This window comes from Pteropus alecto, unplaced genomic scaffold, assembly GCF_000325575.1.
Source record: "Pteropus alecto unplaced genomic scaffold, ASM32557v1 scaffold43, whole genome shotgun sequence".
NCBI classification, from domain to species: domain Eukaryota; kingdom Metazoa; phylum Chordata; class Mammalia; order Chiroptera; family Pteropodidae; genus Pteropus; species Pteropus alecto.
In genome coordinates this window covers 7,350,578-7,373,376 of record NW_006435764.1, presented here as the reverse complement: position 1 = coordinate 7,373,376, position 22,799 = coordinate 7,350,578, and the positions used below count along the sequence as shown (strand labels likewise).

Sequence of the window (22,799 nt, the reverse complement as noted above, 5' to 3'; positions counted from 1 at the left end):
CGAAGCTCGCTCTCCTGCAGGCACAGAAAGCACCCTGTGCTTCCACACACCCAGGCCCCTCTGAGGAAGCCATCGCTCACAAAGGAGGCGGGACAAAAAGGGCTCGATGTTCAGTTTCCTTTAATGACCCCCATCTCCCTGAAGGGCGGGTGCAGCAGCAATGGCCAGAGCTGTTCACTTGAAGATCTTGCCCTGATTGAAGGCTCTGCCCACGTGCTGGAAGGCCCCCTCCCAGCAAAAGTACTCTCGAACCAGCGTCTGGGTCTCCTCGCTGCCAGGATCCAGCTTCCGCCACGTATACGACTCGTAGTCTACCTGCCAATCTGGACTCAGCTGAGGAAAAGCCGGGCAAAAAGCATGTGGTCAGGTTATCAGACACTGTCTCACACCTGTTACTTCCAGCTCAGACACACGTCATCAAATCTCAGGACTCCCGCGAACAAGACAGCTCCTTCCTGTACACATTCCTTGAACTCCCCTGAATGCCCAATGCCCCGGAGTCAAGGTGAGCTGCCCGGCCCCTTGCCTCGCCCTAAAGAGAAGGCTCCTCCCTGAACCTTCCTCACCGGAAAGGCAAGCTCCTGGCCTCGGAAGACCCAGACTCCAGAAATGGAGCTGCTGTTGTTGGTTCCAAAGAGGATGACACTGGCAAAGGCATTCTTCCTCAGCTTGTCCAATCGCTGGAACATTCCTGAAGGGGCGAGGGGGAACATTCAGCCTTTGAGATCATGTTACTTCGTCCGCCCTTCCCTTCCCAGACCCGCCCTCTTCTCACCAGTGATGAGGTTGCAACTCATGAAGGTCTGGGTGAGCTCTTCGGGGAAGCGGTACTCAGAGTACCACAGGGACCAGCCATCCTTGTCAAAGTGCTCCCAGAAGTATGGCAGCGCCACGGAGAGTGTGTCCTCATTGGAGTACTTGCGCTTAAACTCGTCCAACACAAAGGCACTGAGTGAAGGAACGAGGCAAGGAGGTCAGCGTGGAGAAGGCTGCCAGACAAAGAGAAGCCGAAAGCACTCTTCCGTGCGCAGAGGCTGGGACCCAAGGGGGACCTGAGGGAGACCTGCCCCAGGGAAGGCATGGCAAACTGCTGCCCCCTGGTGGACACAGAGTGAGGATTCCTTTTTCCCTGGCTAGCTCCTCCCAGGGCCTTTTCCATGAGTCACACGCAGTTACTGACTCATGTCTCTTCCCCCATCACACAGGCCTCTTGGGGCTACGCACACTGTAATACGACAGCAATGTAAGCAGTGAACGCTTTCAAAGGGCCTCCACCCCGAACCTTCCACCCATGTCCTTTAGTCACTCCGCCCAGAAACAAGTTCAGTCTCTGAAAATCCTTCGGGTTGTCATCTGGGAAGCAGTCTGGCACAGAGCCCAGAATGCCAGTACTGATGGAGGAGGTGTCCTCCCCGCTCCCTCGTGGGGGGTTCTATTTTTTTTCTTTCTTTACAAAAACACGTGCCGCCTGAAGATAATCACTCAAAATGCCGCAAACAAGATAGTATCTTTACATATTTCCCACTGATGATTTTTCAAAGACGATACAAATAGTTTTATGCCTTACACAATTTGGTCATTTAATACTGTAATATACTATTGAGAGTTTTTGGCAAATGCTTTAATGGCTCAATAACTTTCTACTGATGGCATGAATACCTTATAAACCTATTAAATCCCCTTATTACATTGGTTCATTGTTCATTAGTATTAAAACTGCCACAAGTGCCACCTACTTCACTCAAAATCCTTACAAGGAACCCCAGAGTTACAGTCACCTTCTCTCTCAGAGGGTAAGTGGTGTGACTTGCCCAGAGCTACATTACAGCAGAGAATCTGTCCTTTAACCCTAGGTCTGGGGTCCCTTCCAGAATGCATTCTCAGAGACCCCCTCTGAGAAGCTTAAAAACTTCAACCACCCATCAAGTGGGGATTTGTTTCTTCACACCTTCCTGATAGTGTTGTTATTGGTGACCATAATTCCACATCTGACCCCTAAAGTGAACACGGGCTCTAACGAGTCCTTAAACAACTTAGCTGGAAACCCTTAAAAGGTCTAGAATTAACTCTGCACAAATTGACAGTCTCAGTCTTCGAAGGTATTACCTTTATGACATGAAAAATCCTGTGGGAAATCACCCTGGCAGGCCAGGAGAGCACCATGGCATTGCGACAATAAACATTAATAAACGTTCTTAAAAGGCTCTAAGAAATGCAAAGTTTATTAAAGATTTCAAGTTTACTTCCTGATTTACTTTCTGCCCAGAGTACAGACCTAAGATACATGACAATCTCTAGTAACGAGGCGTCCATTACAACAGCATAGGTTATTGGGGTTCGTCATCACAGCTCGCCTACACACACCAAACCCTTTCTCCCCTTAGACCTGCCCCTGTACTCGGTTTAGGGTAAATCACTTCGGTTCAAAAGCACACACACCTTTCAAGAGCAGCTGTGTCCGGAGCCTTCTTGGCCTCAAGGAAGTGTCTGGGACTAAGAGCTCTCAGCCACTCTCCAAGTAGTGCCCCAAATGCGGAAGCAGCGATAAGCCTCCATTAGTGCATTTGCATTTACAGCCCTAAGCACGCTATTACGCCTACGAGTGCATGTTCCTTCATCCGGGTTTATCCCACCCCGAAACTAACAAAACGGGGGACGTCAAACCCTGTGGAACCCGAATGGACTAACTAGTGAAAGAATGGAAGAGTGGGTGAGAAAAGGAGAGAAAAAGGGACCAAGTATAAAGTGACCACGGAAAAGACATTTGTCATATTGCTTGAAATTCTAGTAAACCGACTTCGGGGCAGTGACTGAACGAAGATTTGGTGGTAGAGTATGGAGGAGAGATTGTTTAACGAAGCAGCTGCTGCTGGACCCTTGAGCTAAATCCGACCAGACGCCAGCCTGAGGAGACCGATGGAAAAGACATTTGTCATATTGTTTGAAATTCTAGTAAACCGACTTTGGGGCAGTGACTGAACGAAGATTTGATGGTAGAGTATGGAGGAGATTGTTTAACGAAGCAGCCGCTGCTGGACCCTTGAGCTAAATCCGGCCAGATACCAGCCTGAGGAGACTGTTTCCCCTGTGCCCCTCAGGCCATCTGATGGGCCTGCCCTCATGTCCCTTCTGTCCCACGGAGTGCTGGTCTGTGCTGGTTCCTGCCCCAGGCAGGCACGTAAAGCATTTTCCCCTCATCTGAGGCAGGTCTGCCCTGCACCCCTATCCATCCTGCCCTGTCCTCTATAACAACTTACCACCTGCCGCGTGATGCAGAGGACACCAAGACTTGCCCGGTATGTAAGCTCCCTTAATAAACTCTTGGTGTAACTACGGGGTTGCTGCCCTGGGCAACTATATAACATGGAGAACTGGGAAAGGACTGGGCGTCCCACTTTTCTGCACCGAACATCTCCCTTTGACTCTATTCTTTCTTCCAAGAACCCTTACATTTATTGCAGAGGATACAGACAACCACCCCATCGATTTTTTCCTTCCGGTTTGGGAAACAATGAACCAGACAGGCATTATGTCCCCACAGTCATCAACCTTTCTCTTAGTGAGCAATTCTGATCATTTGATTCACCAAATCAAATGATGCAGCCGCGGTGTCCTGACTCAGCAAAGCCAGCCCACACAGCAGCGGCAAGGCTGTCCACACCACGCCTCTTCCCATGGTATTGACGAATCCCCAACTTTAACAAGGACGCTAAAAACCAGTGTTCCCCCACACTGAATGAAGTCTGTGCCTATCTGCTTTCTCTCCTTTTTTTTGCTAGGAGTTGCAATCTTCTCCGATACTGGATGCATCTGGAACTTGCTTTCTACTTTCAAAACTCCAACTTTTGATAAATTCAAGGAGCTGCCTTAATTGCAACTAAAACATACCTTTAATTTTGTATGGAAAATCTAAAATTCTGGGCCCTGGCTGTGAGGCCTTCTTGGGTCCCGTGCCCCCTACCCTCCCACATCCTCACCTCTTGGGCAGGTGAGCGAAGGGGTCCTTGGCCTTCGGCTCAGCAGCCAGCGCCTGCTCACACTCGTCCAGCTCCTCCTCGGGAGCAGGGGCGGCCGCCTTTTTCTCCTCTTTCCGCTCGGGCTGGGGTTTCTGCTTCTCCTCCCGAGAACCCTTCTCCTTTCGTGGGGTGTCCTTTCTAGGCTGGCTTTCTGCAAACTTTTTAGCTAGCACAGGGGAAGGGAGAAAAGTCAGTGTCCTGCCTCCTTCCACGTTCCTCCAAAACCAGGCAGTGGGCAAGGAACGGAGGAAAACTGCCCGGTGGGACAGCTTCAGGATCTGGGCTCCCCAGTGCCATCAGCTCACTGAGCGTCCTTGAGTAAGAACACAAGCCTCAGCAACAAACACGTGTGTGCCGTAACTCTCTACGTTAAAACAAGTGAGAGTGTGTGCATAGAACAAGGTTCACAAAATGTTAGTAGCCACATGTGACACCCTACACTCCTCGGGCCCACATAACCCAAAAGTCAAACAGGAAATCCAGGGGCTGAGACTAAGCAAAGCGGCCCCAGGCCCGGGCCTCATACACCCCTAACACCTCGGACTCACCATCAAACTGGGCCATCTTCTCACAGAGCTTCACCTCCCCTAGGACAGCCCGGAACTGGGGCTGGTTAATGCAGGTGAGGAACCAGCGGTTGGTATTGGGGAAGGCCTGGCGGAAAGAAGGCTCCAGGACCTGCCAGGATGGAAGGGTGGAAACAAAGTCAGTGGAAGGAAAGGTCTGGAAGGGTTTCAAGCCAGAAACCGAGACACCCTTGCTTCATTCTATCCCAAAGCTGCTCCTCCTTCTCACTCCCTCAGATAGTGGCTAAGAGTAGCGTCTTCCCCAGTGGGCTCCTTCCCATTTACCTTCCTAATCCCTTTTTTTGCAATTCAGCCCAATTTAATAAATGCTTGGTCCCATCCTCCATTTACTATGACTCTACTTAGAATAATATTTATATAGTGCCTGAATCCTTTTACAAATCCACTTTACACCTACAGTTTCCAATCTTAAATTTCACATGAAGATTAAAAAAAAAAGGTTGGAAGCGAGAGCTATCAATTACTCACTGTTAAATAAAAAACAATCTATATTAACTACATGACATAGGTGTATGCATTATCGCAAAAGTTCAGAAAGTATAGAATATTCAACAGCACAAAGTTTATTTAGATTAATGGACAGTCCTTTAAATTAAAGAGCTTCATGAAGCTTCATGAAAAAGTCTACCATTTTCTGGTTTGCCAAGATCAGAGGAAACATCCTCGTCTCATGGAGACAGAACACAGGAGTCAGTTCTGTGGTGCCGGTTCTGCAGCACTCGGCTTCAGATTCTCCTCCACCACTTACTGGCTGCCCTTGGGCAGGTGACATTTCTGCTCACCCATCCCCCAGGAAAGATGCACTACGATGATCCCTGTCAGGCCCTTGGCACGGGGACCGGCACAAAGCAGGTGCTGTCCCCCACCATCGCCATATTACCACCCTGGACCGGCATCAGGCCAAGGGCTGCTGTTCAGCAATCTGAAATATGTCATCTTCTTTGATCCGATACCCCGAACAGTGATTATTAGTACCCTGGTTTTATAATTTACAGGAGGAGGAAAAAAAAAACCTCTGAGCTGCCAAACAGAAAACTAAGGATAACAGAACATTACTAAACTTCTCAGAAGAAAGGCGGTCATGGTCCTCAATCTGGGGATTCCTAGAGACTAGCTGTCACCTCAGAATCCCTCGTATCCAAGTCCTCACAGCAGGACAGAGTAACCTGGAAGACCTCTCACTTCGGTTCTAACCCACCTACCCTCTGCCAACCCGATTCTTTATAAACTTACCTGTTTATAGAGCCACAACAGGGTGCAGACAACTGTGATGTCAGCCAGCGTCACCCGTTCACCAACCAGGAAAGTCCTTGTCTTCAAGTGAGCATCCAGCAGCCCCAGAATTCGCCTCACTTCCTCCTTTGCATTCTCTGTGGCCTGTTGATTTGAAACGATCGAACTTATCGATGATTACCAATCCCTTTCCCTCTCCCCAATAATGGAACTAAGGTGGCCACTTCAAGTCTTGGCTCACCCCCACCCTCTCCGATGGAGTCGGAGTCTAGGATTATTCTAAATGCATCGCAAATGAAGCTCTCGATGCTGTTTCCTCATCGAGCAGCCTGGCTTCATTCTCCACTTCCAGAATGCATTCTCAGAGATGGATTTTAGCTCATCACGTACCTTTGGATTTTAGAAGGGCCCTTAGAGGTCATCTGGTCTAACTGCTCCACTATCGTTTGGTGGAACCTCCCTACAGCAGAGATCTTCCCTCTGCCCACTCTTGACAGACACCACCTCCACTGGGTCTGACAACTCTGGAGCCGGCGCCCCAGCCCCTCCCCAAGTTCCTAGGCTTACCTGCTTGTTGTGGTGCATGATGCCCAAGGTGGGGAACACCCAGGTACTGGCTGGCGGCACTATGTCGCTATCAGCGAAGCTCACCCACTGTACCACCTGGGCTGCTGCCTCTGGAGTACTTCCCCGAAGCTCCTCATTGCTCACTGCAGAGGCAGAACACGAAGGTCAGAACCTTGGGGTCATGCCAATGCCAATCTAATACCTGCAGAGTCCTCTCCCTGCCCATGCAAGCTCACCCTCACCCTCTGCTACTCCCACCTCCACTGCGAATTACCGTAGTAGGCAATGGCATTGCTCTCAAACACACAGAATCCATCGTCCCCCTCAAATGCTGGAACCTAGGGACAAAGCAGTCAAGAGATAAATGAAATAACACAGTAATTTCTCACTAGTCAATCCTAGGAACTGAATTGTTTTGGATAAGTTCTTATATAAGGCTATAACCCTTGCTAACCAAACTCTTGATATGATCTGAAACTCTGGAACCAAAAATGTTTGAATAACTCAATATCCCTTACAATCTGAACTCACACTTCAATATTATGAGATAGTTAGATAAAAGCCCTCAAACAAGCAAAAGATCAGAAGCCAAGTCTTATACCTCCATCTATAATATTCGAATATTATGGTGGTCCCCACACTGCACTTGATCTCTTTTACTCTTAGGATGGTTATTTCTCCATCTCTGTAAGCCCCTTGGGGCAAGAACCCTGCTCATAGCAGATAGACATGATTTGCACTGAGAACAGTCAAAACATTCTCTCCCACAAAGCAAGCCTGTAAATTTTATAAAATGTCACTGTATACTTCTTTATTAATGTGGGAATCTGCATTTAGCTCAAAATAAAAACTTTAATCATCAGTAAAATGTGGGGAAAAAAAGGAAAGCTCCCTTTTAAAGATGAAGGTCATCTTCAAAGTGATAGAATCTTACGGCCACTTGGGTTCTCAAGACCAAAGACCCCGCTTCCGCTTCCCTACTCACCTTGCCGGCAGGAAATTTACGGAGAAATTCAGGGGTGCGGTTGGTTTGGCCAAAGTGGAAGTGGGGTGGTGCGGAGAGCACGCGGACCTGAGCCCCGCTGTACTGAGCGGCAATGAGGGCCTTGAAGGCCCTCCAGTTTTCAGGGTATGTGTACAGGGTCTGTGCAAGAAAGAGGAAAAAAAAAAAATATTAGTGTGAGTAGAAGGGTCTCAGTCCTAAATGTCACCTCCCGGGATGATTTCCCTGAATAATCTCAACCTGTTCAACTTTTTACTCCTGCTGGTCAACCAAGTTCTTCAGTATCTGTCAAGTGTAATCAGAGTCCTCCGAAATACCGAGGACAGAACTCACACCAACTGCTAAATAAAGGTTGACGGCTTTGACCTTCCCTAAGGACACCTGGAGAAGCATTCTCTTCCCCTCAACTGTATCTCCAGGAAATCCAGAACTTCCAGCTCCCTCATACTCTCATCTGCCCACAAACATACACCCCTCCCTTCCCAGAGCCCTTGTTTCATTCATTGATGGTTACCGAGTATCTGTCTACTCCACTGCTGAGCCGCTCACGCTTCAAAAGTATCACCCGTCTCTAGCACACACACAGCGACCAAAACATTTCCAAGTCCCCCTCCGAACAGCCACGGAGATGCCGAATAGCATCTTCTCTTCCTAAATCAACCCGGTCTCCCTAAAAAAACCTTGCTTTCCTCGTCACACGCACCATCCCTCCGGTCCTGTCCCGCAGTGAGTTCTCTGATGTTGCCGTCTCTCCTCCTATTAACCAGGCCAGCGGGACCCAACTGGTCTGACTCCACCGTCCAGAAAAGTCTCCTCCCAAACCTCCTTGATAGACCCTTAACCGTGGCCAGCCGTACCTGCCTACAAAAGCCCTCCTTTTCACCCCGTCCCTACTGTTGCCCCACAAAACGGTCGCAAAAGCTCCATCAACCTGCCCGGATCCCGCGTCCCAAGGTGGCAATGAACCCAAACCCCTTTCTCAGGCCCCAGACGGCCAGGATACGGCACGGCATGTCTTTTCTCTAACCCAGACCCTTCCACCTCTCTGGCCTCAGCCTCAGTTCCCCTCCGGGGCCTGGAAGCCCTGTGCTCCCACAGTAAGGTCTCTAGAGCCCGAATCAGTTCCCCACTCGGCTCCAGAACTCCTCTGACGCCGGCTAGTCCCACTCGGGTAGAGGATGGCATCGGATAGGGTGACCTGGAGGGCCAGAGCCGGCAAACTTACCCCAGCCGCCATGGTGATTCCGCAGAGAAAGGGGGTGGGGCTCTCAGTGCTGCCGCAAAGTAACCCGTCAGGGTGAGAAGGGAGGGGGGAAGGGGAGAGCCGTGGAGAAACAGCAGCCGGAAAGCGAGGACGGCATAGAAGGCATACGCACGACAGTTGGGTATACCGCGGCGGATGAATTGGAACAAAGGGGTGGGGCTTGTTGGCCTGAGCGGAAAATAATGCTCGCGTCTGCGCAGTGGGGCATTTAAATGGCCTGCCCCCTCAGGTATGGCCAATGGGAGTCCCAACGTAGAGAGAAAGCGCGATTGGAGGGGGAAACTGTGAGAACTAACTGGACTACGGCCCCTTGGCTGCTACGTGGCACAGCTGTCATCCCTGCGCCGCCCCGGGTACCGCTGGCATCCCCCTCCGGCCAGCGACATGAGTGAGGCCGAGAGGAGAAACTTCATACGAGTTCCTGCCAAGCTCCTAATATGATTGTGACACAACTGCGTGCAGGAGGCAGGGTGCCAAATCCCTTTTGACCTGCTCTGGTTTTCTAGAGAACACGAATGTCTAATTGGAGCCCAAGTGTGAAACCCTCTGTTAAACTGAAGTTTTCTCCCATTCGACCACTTCGCAGCTCTGGGATGCTGTGACTGCCAGAACAGCACTAGTCTGCGAGCCTGCACAGGGTAGGGGCTAAAGGACATAGCCATGTCCCTTCCACCTCCTGTCACCCTCGAGGAGCTCACAATTTAAGACAAATTGATGGCTTGCCATTTACCCATATTCAGGTCTGAAAATCTTTTACCCAATTTTAGAGCAGGATGAATTAAGTGGGAGAATGGATGAAGAACCCTGAACCCAAATTTCAGGCCACCACCATTCCCAAATATGGGCAGCGAGGTAAACATGGAGGCAAACTTGGTTCTTCTCACAGGTACTGTTCGATACCCCCACGCAGCACTCAGGCACTCCAGAACTCTCCTGAGCGGGCTCCAGGTGCCAGACACACACAGTCCAAGGCGCTCCCTGCCGTTGTTATACATGGTAAGAAGGAAACAGGCTGAGAACTATGTGAGGGCGGCCAGAGAAGGCACCTCTAAGAAGGCCGCATTAAGGCCTGGGGAGCAGAAGTACTGGGTGGAAGGTTACCAGGTGGAAATTAGAGAAAATCATAGTGTTTATTAAACTAGCAGCTTTATTGCCCTTTAGGGTTCCTGGCCTCACTTGAGATTTCGAAGTGCTTGAGGGAGGAAAACCTGTAAGAAGTGATAGAGATCAGGGAACAGGCTTTGGGAATCCTGGAGTGGGGTCACAGTGAGAGACTGGTCGGCCTGGGAGGCAGATGCCACGAAGGTCAAGAGTGGCTCAGTCTCTGGCCTCTGCTCAGCACTGCTCAGTCCTCTCAGCTCCTGGGTGACCCGAGCCTCAGTCGCCAGCCACTCTACCCCTCTGGCGGCACTGCCTCCACCGCCTTCCTTGGTTTGCTGCTGCAAGCGTCTCCGGGCACGCCGCCGCCCCTGCCATACTCGGTGCCACAAGGCACAGCGCCAGCTCACTGAGAGCGACGCCCCCTTACCTGTCTCACCCTGGGGCCCTTCTCGGGCTGCCTCGGGTCCTTTGGGCCCCTGCTCTGTCAGCGCTGCAGGGCCTGACTGCTCTTCTCCGGTGGCCAGAGGCTTCCCAGTGGTCAGGGGAGGCTCCCCTGGCTGCCCAGGGCTCTGCATGGCCCAGTCCTGCATGGTCTCTCCAACTTCTATAACCATTTCTTCCACCCCGTCTTCACTGTGGTCCCCTGCACATGCCTGCTGCTCCTCCTTCCCCTCCTCACTGCTTGCTTTCTGTGCATCTAGTTTCAATCTTTTGCTTGACCCTCCCTGAGGAGAATTCCCCATTCCACCTCCCTCTGACCGCAATCTCTTGGTTCCTTGTTCTATATGGCATCCCAGTGCTTCCCTTAACACCTGGACCAGGGCAGCCGTGAGCTGGGTGAAGGGGGCAGGGGGTAAGGGGATGGGTGTTGCAGACAGCAGGGAGCTAGGGGAGCTGGGCTGCAGAAGCGGGAGCAGCCCCCAGTCTCGACCTCGGGAGGATCGGTGCTGGTACTGGAGGCTCCGGCAGTAATTGGCGGCCGCTCGGCAACAGTTCTGTAGCCGCCCGGCTACCCGGCTGGTGACGTTGGCTGCCACGTTGTGACTCAGGTCAAAGGGGTCCTGGAGATTCATGGGGCCAAGGCGGAGACCTTCCCAGAGATTAGAGGGCAGGCCCCCGGCCACAGGCAGTGCCTGACCCTCCCGCAGGGACAGCAGTGAGCCACGAAGATCCCAGCAAGAGACACAGGAGAAGAACTGGGCTAGTAGGGAACCTGGAGGAGGAGGAAGGCCAAGGAAAAGGCATCACTTAGAGGCCAGAACTGAGACAGGCCCTGAACCCGAGCCATTCCCTCAGCAGGACCTTCTTTTTCCAAGTGGCTCAGAACAGTGCCAGAAGCCAGGCCCCTCTGACCCCTATGATTGTGAGGCCAAGCTCTCTCTGTGCCCGCAGCCAACGTCATTTCCCGGAAGCTGCTCATTCCCCATGCTAGCCACTCCAAAGTGCGGTTTCTTCATCTGCGAAATGGCAATGATGACACCGGCTGTCCCCTGAGGCTGCTGTTAGCAGCACGCCCAGCACACAGTTACCGTGGGATGTATGGCATCTACTGTTGTGAGTAACATCAGTTATCAGTCCTCTGGGGGCTCCCCACACTCACTCAGGGACTCCTTATTGGTGCTGGGCTCCAGTCTCGAGGCATCCCTGGGGAAACTACAGTCCCAGCCGTCAACCTCCACTTGTTCGCCCTCACCTATGAAAGTAACAAAGGTAAGGGTCAGCCTGGAAGCAGAAAGACGAGGGAGAAAGGAGGGGGGAGGGCAGAAATGGGGGTGGTAGCAGAGATCTCATTCCCAGGGTAGCCTGGTGTGTCTAAGTGAGGTGAGGAGAGATGAGGCTAATGAGGCAGGGAGGGGAGGGAGGAGGCCGGCCTGCTGTACCTGCTTTCTGGGTGAGCTGGGACACAGTGGGCAACACAGGAGGTTCCCTGGTCTGAAGGAAATAGATCACGAGCAAGGTCAGGGCGTAGTTATTGAGAAGGGGGCCACTCCCTGGGTAAATAATAATTCCAGTTAGATCAGAGGCGCTTCCATTCCCCTCCTTGGCAGTTCTTCTCAGCCCTGGTTCCTGTACCTGCCTCCCTTTCTCCTTTGCCCCAACACCAGCTCAGCCCCAGGTCTGTCCCGACTCTCACCTGATAGCCCTCGACCCTGAGCCCAGCAGCGGACGGTGTACACGAGGGGCCGCACGCGCCCATCCAGCTCAGAGCACAGGCTCAGGAAGCGGGAGTTATGCAGGGCCAGCCTGGGACGCAAATGAGACAAGGATATTAGGGCTCAGGAACCCTCTAAAGCTATTGCCCCCAGTTCTTCTTCCAGACCTGTGTAATGGGGGCCAGCTGGAATAAAGCCAAGAGAAGATTTCCAAAGTGTCTGCTGACACACTGGTCTTGTGAGAGGGTGTGCAAAGAACACTACCTCCTGTACGCCCGTCTCAGACGTTGTTATAAGACTGCTCAGAGCCTTAAGTGGGCAAAGAAACAAAGACAGGAAGGGAGGGAGAAAGGAAGGAAAGGAGATGCAGCGGGAAAAAGGGAAGAAAGAGGAAGTGGGGGAGGGGGGAAGGGAGAAACCTGTCGGCGTTTAACCTAGCGCTTCCCAAACTTACTCGACCCTGGAACTCTTTTCTAAATCCCTTAAAAATAGTATACAAAAAAACACATTTGACAAACACTGAAATGGAAGCCAGGCAGGAGACGAGTGGCAGAAAGAGGGATGGGACCAAACAAGGACAACCTCGAGGCTCGGCAGGTGCAGCAGCTCCCCACACAGGGCTCCCTCCTCAGCCACCCCAGAATGCTCGGCTGGCCTTCCCCAACCGCCCCCCTAAACAAAGGTACCGGTTACTGAGGGAGACGTCACCGTGGAGACCCGAAGGCCGATGGCAGAACTTAACCACAGGGCGTCGGGCAGAGGGCACAGTTTGGACTCGGTACACTCCAGGGACACAGCCCCGAAGAATGGATCCCACCAGCTCCAGCATGGCTCCCTGCTCTGTTTTCTCCCCCTTCAGGGCCTCTGCTAGTTCCAGAGCCTTCCCCAGGTCCCCATCTCCCTGGTCCTCCTGCAGTGGCGAGGCTGGAGGCAGGGACTGGGGAGATGCAAGGGTGTCAGAGGCCAAGGCTGAGTCCGGAGTCTGGGGTGCCAAGGAGGAGGAAGGCGTTTCAAAGTCCAGGGCTTCCAAGTCTCGAGGAGAAGCTGGAGGCTGCGAGTCTGGAGGGGAGGCTGAGGTGCGGGCCAGGGCTTGAGGGTCCAGTGGGGATGCAAGGGCCGAGTCCAAGGACGGCGACTCCGGAGCCTTTGGGGCTGGCTGTGGGTGGAAATGAGCGTAGTGAATGCCTCTCCTGCTGTCCCCTAACCAGGGAACATTCCCGTCCCCAAGATACACCTGTGACTCACTGCTTGTTATGTGCCAGGCCCTACCCTAAGGGCTTTATACATATTAACTCATTTAATCCTCACAATACTTTTTTTCAAATTAAAAATAACCTTTTAATGCCATAAAATAAATGGTCTGTATTCCGCAAAAATGTCTTTGTGTGAAAGACAAAAGGCAGAGGAACTATTCTCGATGGAAGAAGACTAAAGAGACAACACAACAGTCCATTGTCAGGCGGCAAACAAAACTGGAGGATGGGCTGCGGATCAAAGACGTAGAAAGGTTTCCGCTCGCCCCAGTGGAACAGGCCCTCAGCCTGACAGCGGTACTGTGCCTATGCGCTAGAACACCGCGGTGCTCAGGTGCACAAACTGGAATGTTAAGGGGTAAAGGGGTGAAGGTGTGTGTGTGAGAGAGAGAGAGAGAGGGAGGGAGAGAGGGAGAGAGGGAGAGAGGGAGAGAGAAAGAAGGAGGGAAGAAGAGAGAGGGAGGGAAGAAGAGAGGGAGAGAGAGAGAAAGGGAAGGAGCAAGAGAGCGTGAGTGCTACAGGGATTCTGAGCAGGGAACTGATTTCATCTGACACGTTTTGAGAGGCTCTCTGTAGAGAATAGAGAGAGAGAGAGAGAGAGAGAGAGAGAGAATGATCAAAGAAATTTTAAAAATAACCCTTTTTGTGGGGCAGGAGATATATGGGAACTTTATACTTTCTGCTCAATTTTGCTGTGAACCTAAAACTCTAGTCTTTTCAATGTAAAAAATTATCTTTAAAAAAAAAAATGACCTTTTCCTATTCCAAAAGCATTACATCTAATCTACACATTCGATGTCAGAAAATACAGATAAGCAAAAACATAACCCCAAAATTATCTTATTGTATGTCCTATTTTTTTTTTTTTTTTGCCAAAATAAGATAGTATACGTGCCTTTTTGAAATGTTTTTCTTCTTGTTACAAATACCATTATCTTATGTCAATTCATTTCCATCCAATCTAACACACACCCAAGCTCACTTTCCTCCAGTTACAACAACCCTTTCAGGCAGGTCGTATCATCCCCATTTAACAGATGAGACGTAACACGCTTGCCCAGAGTCACATGACCGTTCCCACTGCCTCTTCCCAGCTGCCTCCCTGGTCACTCACCTGCGGCTCTTCCAAGTCACCCAGATCCAGGAAGAGGTCAAGATCACAGCCATGGACGTCAAAGCTGTTTATGGAAGAGCCAAAAGGATGGACCACACAGCCTGGGTGCCGAGCAGAGAATAAAGGTCAGGAGACACTGGGGGACTAAGGGGTAGAAGAACATAAGAGGGTGCAGAGATGAAAGAGCAACCGAACGCACACCTCTAACTGAGGGCTGGGGATGCAGACATGGGGCAGAGAAGGACAGGGTGGGCTCAGTCGGTGAGGGAGGTGACTCACCGGGGAAGAACTCTGTGAAGACCTCCTGCATCAGGGCCACCACGAGGCTCCGAAGCTGCCGCTCGGCCTCAGACAACTCCCTCAGCCCCACCAGCTTAACCATTTGTGCCCCCACGTCTGGGACCTCAGCTAGTGCTGCGGCCAGCTGGTGACTGTCAGGCGCCACTCCTTTGGGGGATTTGGAGACTGGGCTCTGGAACTCTTTCTGTTCCCGTGGCCGGACACGCAGGCGACGTCCTCCCAGGCTATGCTGGGGCTGTGACAGGACAGCTTCCTGGGCACCCACGTCCCCCATCTCCACGATGGCAAACACTCCCTGGCAAACCACGACAGAGGCAAGGGTGATGGTTTTGCAACCACGAATCCAAACACACGATCTGACAGTGGGCAAGAATTTTGAAAAGGGGACCACCCTATAAATTGGGACAATTTGCTTGCTGTTTCTGTAACAACAGGGAATATATTTAGAAAAGCACTCTTATTTTACTTAATAATGCCACATTCACGTAAGTTTTTATTTCAGTATATTATCATAACTGTTATTATAACTGTTTATTATTAGTTAATGTTGTTAATCTGACTGTGCCTAATTTATAAACTAAACCTTATCACAGATATGTATGTGTAGGAGAACAACAGTACAGTTGACCCTTGAACACCGCGGATTTCCACTGAGTGGGCCCACTTAAACGTGGATTTTTCCTCAATTGACCCATGCAGTTCGAACCCACGTTGTTCAAGGGTCAACTGGCAACCGGGCATCTGAGTATGCAGAGGGCCAACTTAAGTTACATGCAGATTTTCGACTGCGTGGACAGTCAGCATTCCTAAACCCCACGATGGTCAAGGGTCAACTCTATATCTAAGGTTCGGTACTATTTGCGGTTTCGGGCATCTACTGGAGGTCCTGGAACATTCCCCCACAGAGAAGGGGGGACTACTGTATACTAACGACAACTGAATCGTATACTTTAAAAGGATAAATTTTATGTTGCGTAAGTCAGATTTCAAATGAAAATAAAAGGGGGTGTGCCCTTCCTACCCTGCTAACGTGAAACCAGAGAGAAAGGCAGCCACTTGGACCTGCCCAAATTAATCTTCTGACTCTGAAAAATCACACGGCTCACCACACTGCAGCTCAACACCAAGTGTGCGACCAAAGCCCCATTGGAACTTAGGTGTCCTTTTGCCTGCCCTCGTCTTTGTGTACATATTTCCCTCAAGAACCCCTTAGAAGGCGTCAGGGAGGGTAGGATTAAGGTTCCGAAGTGTGCATCCTAGCCATTTTTCTCCTCTCAATACCAGTAACCCCACGTAGAGCTTCTTGAGGGCTTGTTTTAAACCAAGCAGTTCACATAAACAATTTCTAAGTCTCATAAGACTCCTACGAGACAGACCATTCACATTTTACAAATTAAGAAACTAAAACACAGAGAAGTTATGTAACTTGTCACTGCCTCCCAAGCAAAGGCTTAAACCCCCAAATCTCCAACTTCCCAGTGATGCGCTCCCTCAAAGAAATGTCGTGGAGAGTAAATAAGATACTGTCTGTAAAATACTTAGCACATAACTGGTGCATGATAACTGCTCAATAAAAATTATTGTCATTATTGTTATCAGGAGAGGTCTACTGAAGAGGCCTCTGGAAAAGGTATTTTCCCAGGAAATACAGAGGAGCAGGGAGGTCAGACTCAGCTGGCACTAGCCTTTTATACTTGGCCCTTCGACCTGCCCCTTCTTCCTGGCCCAAGATATGGAAGTGACATTATCACATCTATGAAGTAAGAGCCACATGCCAATAATGACAGAGCAGGAATACAGTAAAACCCTGGACTTCCCAGGTCTGGATCTCTTGTTAAAAGGGAACAATTGAACCCCTTTTGTTTAAAATATTGTGGGTCAGCTGCTGAATGCAATCCCCAAGAAAAACAGATCCCACCCCATCCTAAAAGGAGACCTAGAATGCTGAGGAGATTTGGGATGCCCTAACCACACCTACATAACAAGAGTGCAGCCTGGGAACAGAGATATGATCACAGAACACAGCGCGGCAACACTGAACTTTTCCCAAGGGACTAAAGAGACATTGACAAAAGTCTGCATGGAAGCAAGACAGAAAGGACCGCAAAGAACAAGCTTGTTTGTCCAGCACTGTGCAGAGGACAGCGTGTTCTAACCAGATAACCTCAGTACCTCTCAGTATGTTAATAAACTTCTAGCTGGTTTAAGAACAAGTCTCTTGTGGGGTTAGGATAAGTCTCCCAAGGGTGTGGTTTTAAAGCACCTACTTCACTGTAATTACTCATTTAACTGTTGACTTTCTCCACTAGACTGTAAGCCTTGTGTGAGCAGGGCCATGTCGATCCTACTCACTACTCAGAATGCAGCTCTAAGCACAGTGCCTAGCACAAAGTTAGCAGATGGCAAATAAAATATTTGGCAAATAAAAGATTGAGTGGATAAATAAATGACCAACAAGTCCCCCAGTGACTAACTCTGACGAACTGAGAAAATTCAAGTTGGGGGATGCTCACAAAGCTGGACTAGTCCACATACTATAGTCTCCACCATAGACAAGGCAAATTAGGAACCAGCCAAAAACAGACTCCTGGTTTCTCTCTCATTTCGTTTGGAATGAGGCGCACCTGACTCATTTCTGTACCCCCAGAGCCATGCACTCTACCTTGTCCTTATCCATGACGACACTGGCCACAGGTCCAAATGCCTGGAAGTACTCAGAGAGCTCAGTAGAATCCACATTCTGGGGAAAGCCACTGACAAACACACTTCGAAGTCCCTGGGCCTTTCGGGCAGCTCGTAGTTCTACCAGATGCCGGTGCTTCCTGCCTCCCAAGTGGGCATCTAGGCTGGGTCCTGCAAAGACAAATGTGAGGGGAAAAAAAAAAAAAACAATCACTCTTCGATGTACCTGCCCTGACTTTGTTCTCTGCATATCTAAATCCTGCTGATAATTCCAGCTATAGACAGTGTGACCTTTGAATAAACAAAGTCCTGGCTCCTTTCACTTTCCTCTCTTGTCCATCTGGCCATGGGTATAGTACATTCTAAGTGGTTCCCAAGAGAATTGACTACACTACGAGTATTTCTTAAACCATCTCTAAGTGTTAGGTAGAGCGAGACCTGCATATTGTAAACAAATTAACAGGTAAGCTATCCAAGTCATATATAGAACTAAATGTACCAGGATGCTACACTATTTCCCATGCATCATCTCTGAGTAAAAAGATTGCAAGTGCAAGATCTAAAGACACACTGCCCAAGTTCAAATGCCAGCTCTATCAAGCTGTGTGAGATCTTGGGCAACTTATTTAATCTCTGTGCATCAGTTTCCTCAGATATGAGATAATAATAGTATATAACAAAAAGGTATTATTCATATATAGCACCTGGCAAAGAGTCTGGTACATGGTGAATATAGGAAAAGTTTAGCTGCCATTTTCATTCCAATTACATTTTGAGTCAGCTGCTTGATGTCAACAATGTCTATGTGGGGCCTGGGGAGACTATCCTGCATTTCTGGCTGGTCCACCTGGACAAACAGCGGTAGTGCCGTTCATAAAGGGAAAGAAGAATGGGAGATCCTGTTTAGGGAATAGCATGATTCCAGACTTCAAAAGTGAAATCTGAGGTTTCACTGAGTCCCCTGCGCTGTCATACAAGGATCTTGCCAAGTTTTCCAAACCCACCTTCCAGTCCTGCATGCCATGCTACTTCACCCGTCTCTGCCTTTGGGTACGTCCTTCGGAGGGTTTCCCTGACTTAAATTACTACCTTGTCTGTGATCCCACAGCTCCCCAAACATATCTATAGAGCATTGACATTGTCTCCACTTCTAGATGGTGAGCTCCTTTTCTGAATCCGCTCTCCCCACTCTTGAGCCCAGCAGAGTACCAGGCACAAAAGGGATGTTCAATACGTGACGGTTAAAGAGGGAATAAAGTAACGAAACCTTCGTCGTGGAGATTTCAGATCCTAGGAAGGAGGGGTGGAAGGTGATGGGACTTTCTCCACTCTCTAATCCCTTGGGACGGGCGGAGTGAAAACGGAAAGGCAGGTGACTCTGTCAACCGACTTGACAAGACCTACGACCTGTAACCCTAACTTTCGCTAGGACCCAAAGATGAAAGCCAACAACCACTCCCCCCCAACACTAGCCACCGCTTACGGTTGGCTGTAGTGATGTGGCAGAGGCGGCAGCGGAAACCCCCACGGGGCAGCGATTCGACATCTGAATCCACCGCCGCCATCGCGACTCCCCGGTACCGACCAAATGCAACCACTTCTGCCACCACCGGCACTCACTCTTCCAGAACGCAACGCGCTCGGAACCACTTCCGCCGGTTCGGAAGGAAGTGACGTAAAACGGCTAATCGCGCGGGCAACACTCCCCCGGAAACCAGGTTCCTTCAACTCAGAGTTCCGTTTCACGTGTTAAGGCTCTGAGGGCTTCTGCAAAAGCCTATCTACGATGCTTATCCTTATGCGGCAAGCCGATTGGTGTGCTGAGCTGTGCAGGCGCTGATTGGCCCAAAGAATTGTGAATATTCATAACAGCAGTCACAAAGGCGTGCGCCGGGTTGACAGCCAGACGTTTCGTCGCAGGTGGTCGCGGGAAGGCTGTTCCGTTTCAAGAGGCAGTACAGACCCGCGCGACTGTATCCTCAACTCCACGTTTACTTAGCGAATAAAGGCGGAGGATGAGCAGCCTCCACGAAGCCCAGGGCTGTCCCTAGACTCCCAACCTCCTCAGTGCTGTTACCCTCTCCCTCTGCCTTCGGTCCTCCTCACAAATGGGTGTTTTGCGACCGCTTTCCAACCCTTGTTGGAGAGCTCTGCCCCCACCGGTCACCTTCTAAGGGGCCACAGCCAGATCACTGCGGTCCGGGTGAGCCGAGCTTTCCTTCCGCAATAATGGGCTTCATGAAGTGCACTCACGAGGCTCCAGAGCCATCCGCCCACTTTAAGGAATGCGACGGAATCTACTATGGTGGCAACTGAGTTAAGACATTGGAAAGTTCTACTTTTCCCCGGACTGGTATAGTGGTCAGTTCACCCTGACACTACAGGTGTCAGCTCGGGAGAGTAAGGGAGCTAAGGAGGTCCTAGGGACTGGGACAATGAGACAGAGAGGACTGACAGATGGGCTAAGCAGCTCTTGCTGTGGTTATCAGCTCACAGCTATAGACTGGAAAGAGCAATGGACCTAAGGCAAACTTCACAAGGTCTGTAACCTCAAGCAAGTCACAACTGCTGAAGCTGTTCCCCATTTCTAAAGGAAGTGCCCAAGGAGCACATAATAGACTTGTTTCCTCCTAAGATGCTTCTGCTGGGCCTAGCTCAGGTGTGTCATCTGTTTCCCAAACCTGAAAAGGCAGGAAACTGCCTGAATGGACCCTAATATTAAGGCAGTTGCTGAGGCTGGTATTGGGGACCCATGAAGCAGCACGTAGCTAGGTGGTTACAATCTTGCAGTACCCCTAAAGGTGGGCTGTGTCTTGCCCTGGCCTCTAGCAACTCCAAGAATTCCCTAAGGGAGAGGGGATTAAGAGTTGGGACATAGAGAAACATAATCACACATACCCTCTACCTATGGAGGTGTGCCACCCAGAGAACCGGCTCATCCCAACTACTTTGAATGAACCTGCGCCAAGATGGTATTCAGCACCACAGGAAACTGGGGAGCAGTTTGGGCCCCACGAGCTAACCAGGGGCTTAGGGAGCCCAAGCTTGTTATAATAAAATTCACTGTACCCAGCCAAAAAAAAAAAAAAAAAAAAAAGCTAGATGGAACAGGCTGCATATCTCATAAAGCTGTTCCCAGGGCAAGACCCATCTGTACTTTATTGTCCTTTGTCCTTATATTTTCCCAATTGAAGACACCCCACCCCCGCGCGCACACACACACACACACACATCCAAGGCAGAAAACAGTTAAACCAGGAGGAGCTGAAGAAAACAGCTTTTTATTTGTTACTATAAGAACCAATTACAGAATCCAAGGTTAAAAAAATGGACAAAAAGATCTTTATTTCTGAGAATTGGCGTACAAAAGGCAGAGGGGATAAGGGAAGGAAATAGCGAGCATGGGCTGGGGTTGATGCCAGCTTAGGGGCCTCAAAACTCCTTAGTTTCCTAAGGACACCAAACAGGAAGAGAAACCCCCAATTAGAAAAAAAAAAAAAAAGGATAGACATGGCAGTCATGGCAGTGCACACCCCCCTCCCCCAAACAGGTACCACCACCTGATGTTTACTCTTCCCCTCCCCCATCCCCTTTCACAAAGGGAGGCAAAATTTTTAAAAAATTAAAAAACCCTCCCCCTAAAACTGTCCAAGACAACTGTGGGTCCTACCCCCCAAAACAGGCTAGGTTCCCACAGTGGGCCAAGTTCCTGCAGTCTGCCTTCCATCACCAGGCATGGGGAAACACGGGAAGGGGACAAGCCTTGAAGTGGTAACACCAGAGGGCGCCCAACCCCTTCAAGGACACACACTTGCTCCCTCCCTCACTCCTCAGTCCCTTTATACTAGAAGGAAGAGAACTCGGGTGCCCTGGGCACCCACCCTCTAGCTTTCAGCCCACCTCCCTTCCCCACAGCTGCTCAGTCCTCCAGGACAATGGGCTCATTGGTGCTGGCAGGATGTGAGGGTGCAGGTAGAGGAACTGGGGGCCGCACTGCAATCAGCGGTGGCTTCACCTTCAGGGGCAAGTTGGGCCTGCGGGCAGCTCGCCGCATTTCCAGGTGGGTCAGAGCCTTCCGCAGGGCCCTGGCCGGGAAAAGAGGGGAATCAAGAAGGATAAGATTCTCGAGAAGAATTCCACACTGCAATTCTCCTGGCCCTTTCTTTTCTGGCATCCCCACCCTGCACCCAGTCTCCTGGGAGCTGGTCTTGTCAGAAACTCTATTTCCCGCACCCGCCAAACTGCGTTGTCAACCTCTCAGCTGCTCCCACAGTGGGCTCCGTACCTGGTATCTTTTGTGGCCACAAACACCACAGGATTGGGGGCATCAGCTGGGTTTAGTTTCTGTCGCTTGGCGGCGGGCTGTGAGCTTGAGCGAATCCCTGAGGCCAGAGGCCTTCCATTGGCAGAAAAGGGGACTCCTACCATCTGGAAAGGGTAGGGCAACACAACGAGAGGGACTCTCTCAGGCTCCTAACAGAAATGAAAGCCCACCCAACTCAGCTTGGCTCACTCCAGTCTGTCAACTCACAGTCTCATAGGCCCGTTTCACCATAATGCCCCCCAGGCCCCGGTTCTGGGTCAGCTGGTTTCTGTTGATCGGTGTCTTGGTACCCCGAGGTGTTTTTGGTTTCAGAGGTGCCTGGGCCACTGCCAGGAAAAATGAGAAAACAAAACTTGGAGAACTTTCATACTTTCTTTTCTCTACGCAGTTTCCCTGGGCATCCCCAAAAGTAGTGATGGGGCAGCAGTCTGACAAGCAATTACCAGTACGCAGTACAGTTAACCCTTGAACGACACCGGGGGCCAGGGACATCGGCCCCTCTCACGCAGTCAAAGTTCTAAATATAGCTTTTGAATCCTCAAAAACTTAACTAGTATCTCAATAATCACACAGGAGTGTGATCTTGTCAAATCAGTACTCACACTGAAGACCTTATGAGAAAACACTGTTAACCTACAACAGTATAATTTGTTAGACTGAACCTCTTAGGACTGAATGGGAAAGAAAAAAGCAGGGGAGAAAAGGTTTTGATAGTAAAAGGACTGAGAGCCCGCAGCGCCCATCCTCCACCCGCCCCATACCCACAATCTGGTGCCCCAACCCATACCCAGATCTTTGACGATAGTTGCCAGGGGCAACCGCACCAGAGGGTGAATCTTCAGTGGAGTCTTGGAAGCCTTAGGAAGTCGAATGGAGCCTGGAGAACGAAGATGAAAGCTCTTAAAGGGGCTTCGCTATTCAGGCCTCTCCTGGGGCCAGGAGCCACGTCTAATTTCTTAACAAACCCCTGTGGCCTACTATCCCTACTGTCACTTAAACATCCAGATAAAACACCGGTCTCTGGCCAGGGCAACCCCGAACCTGCCACTAGCCCTAGCGCCCCTGCCCTTACACTCTGCCTTGATGGCATTGGCATTGATAGGGGCATAGGGTCGTCGGGCGGCCCTCCTCGGCTGTAACAGGTCCCTGCACATGCGTCTGGCAAGACGGGTCAGCTTCGTGGTCTGGCGCAGGTGTTTGCC

General features: G+C 50.5%; 3 protein-coding genes across 4 annotated transcripts in view; all 3 read right to left on the bottom strand.

Moving 5' to 3' along the window:
- Nucleotides 1–103: 103 nt before the first annotated feature.
- Nucleotides 104–8,788, bottom strand: EEF1G (eukaryotic translation elongation factor 1 gamma). Its single transcript, XM_006911213.3, has 10 exons — nt 8,632–8,788; nt 7,389–7,547; nt 6,678–6,741; nt 6,404–6,546; nt 5,837–5,980; nt 4,565–4,694; nt 3,978–4,182; nt 776–948; nt 567–691; nt 104–333 (listed from the first exon to the last, which is right to left on the bottom strand). The coding sequence occupies exons 1-10, from the start codon at nt 8,641–8,643 to the stop codon at nt 175–177; spliced, it is 1,314 nt and encodes a 437-aa protein (XP_006911275.1). The 5' UTR covers nt 8,644–8,788; the 3' UTR covers nt 104–174.
- A 1,006-nt stretch (nt 8,789–9,794) lies between these two features.
- On the bottom strand, nt 9,795–18,983 carry TUT1 (terminal uridylyl transferase 1, U6 snRNA-specific). 2 transcript variants are annotated; one of them, XM_006911212.3, is made up of 9 exons: nt 18,757–18,983; nt 17,254–17,444; nt 14,571–14,886; nt 14,292–14,392; nt 12,611–13,080; nt 11,906–12,015; nt 11,652–11,762; nt 11,372–11,464; nt 9,795–10,984 (listed from the first exon to the last, which is right to left on the bottom strand). In XM_006911212.3, the coding sequence occupies exons 1-9, from the start codon at nt 18,836–18,838 to the stop codon at nt 9,843–9,845; spliced, it is 2,616 nt and encodes an 871-aa protein (XP_006911274.1). In that variant the 5' UTR covers nt 18,839–18,983; the 3' UTR covers nt 9,795–9,842. The 2 variants fall into 2 exon arrangements, with proteins under 2 accessions (XP_006911274.1, XP_024901973.1); XM_025046205.1 differs by lacking the exon at nt 18,757–18,983 and adding an exon at nt 18,278–18,726.
- Nucleotides 18,984–20,538: 1,555 nt separating this feature from the next.
- Nucleotides 20,539–22,799, bottom strand: part of MTA2 (metastasis associated 1 family member 2) — an 8,418-nt gene continuing 6,157 nt past the window's right edge. Inside the window, 5 exon segments of the mRNA XM_006911211.3 lie at nt 20,539–21,358; nt 21,559–21,701; nt 21,805–21,923; nt 22,385–22,474; nt 22,670–22,799. The exon segment at nt 22,670–22,799 is cut by the window's right edge and continues 9 nt beyond it. Of these exon segments, the coding sequence (XP_006911273.1) occupies nt 21,193–21,358; nt 21,559–21,701; nt 21,805–21,923; nt 22,385–22,474; nt 22,670–22,799 (648 nt within the window). The 3' untranslated portion in view covers nt 20,539–21,192.

What these genes read in the sequence shown, in the direction of transcription:
- TUT1 (XM_006911212.3), bottom strand. Translation starts at nt 18,838, where the DNA reads ATGGCGGCGGTGGATTCAGATGTCGAATCGCTGCCCCGTGGGGGTTTC. An exon ending in GACGTCTCCCTCAGTAACCG is followed by an intron (nt 12,016 to 12,610) that starts GTACCTTTGTTT and finishes TTTGCGTCCCAG; the next exon opens with GCTGGCCCTGCATAACTCCC. An exon ending in CACCAATAAGGAGTCCCTGA is followed by an intron (nt 10,985 to 11,371) that starts GTGAGTGTGGGG and finishes CTCCTCCTCCAG; the next exon opens with GTTCCCTACTAGCCCAGTTC.
- EEF1G (XM_006911213.3), bottom strand. An exon ending in GAGTTGCAACCTCATCACTG is followed by an intron (nt 692 to 775) that starts GTGAGAAGAGGG and finishes TCGCCCCTTCAG; the next exon opens with GAATGTTCCAGCGATTGGAC. An exon ending in GCCAGGAGCTTGCCTTTCCG is followed by an intron (nt 334 to 566) that starts GTGAGGAAGGTT and finishes GCTTTTCCTCAG; the next exon opens with CTGAGTCCAGATTGGCAGGT.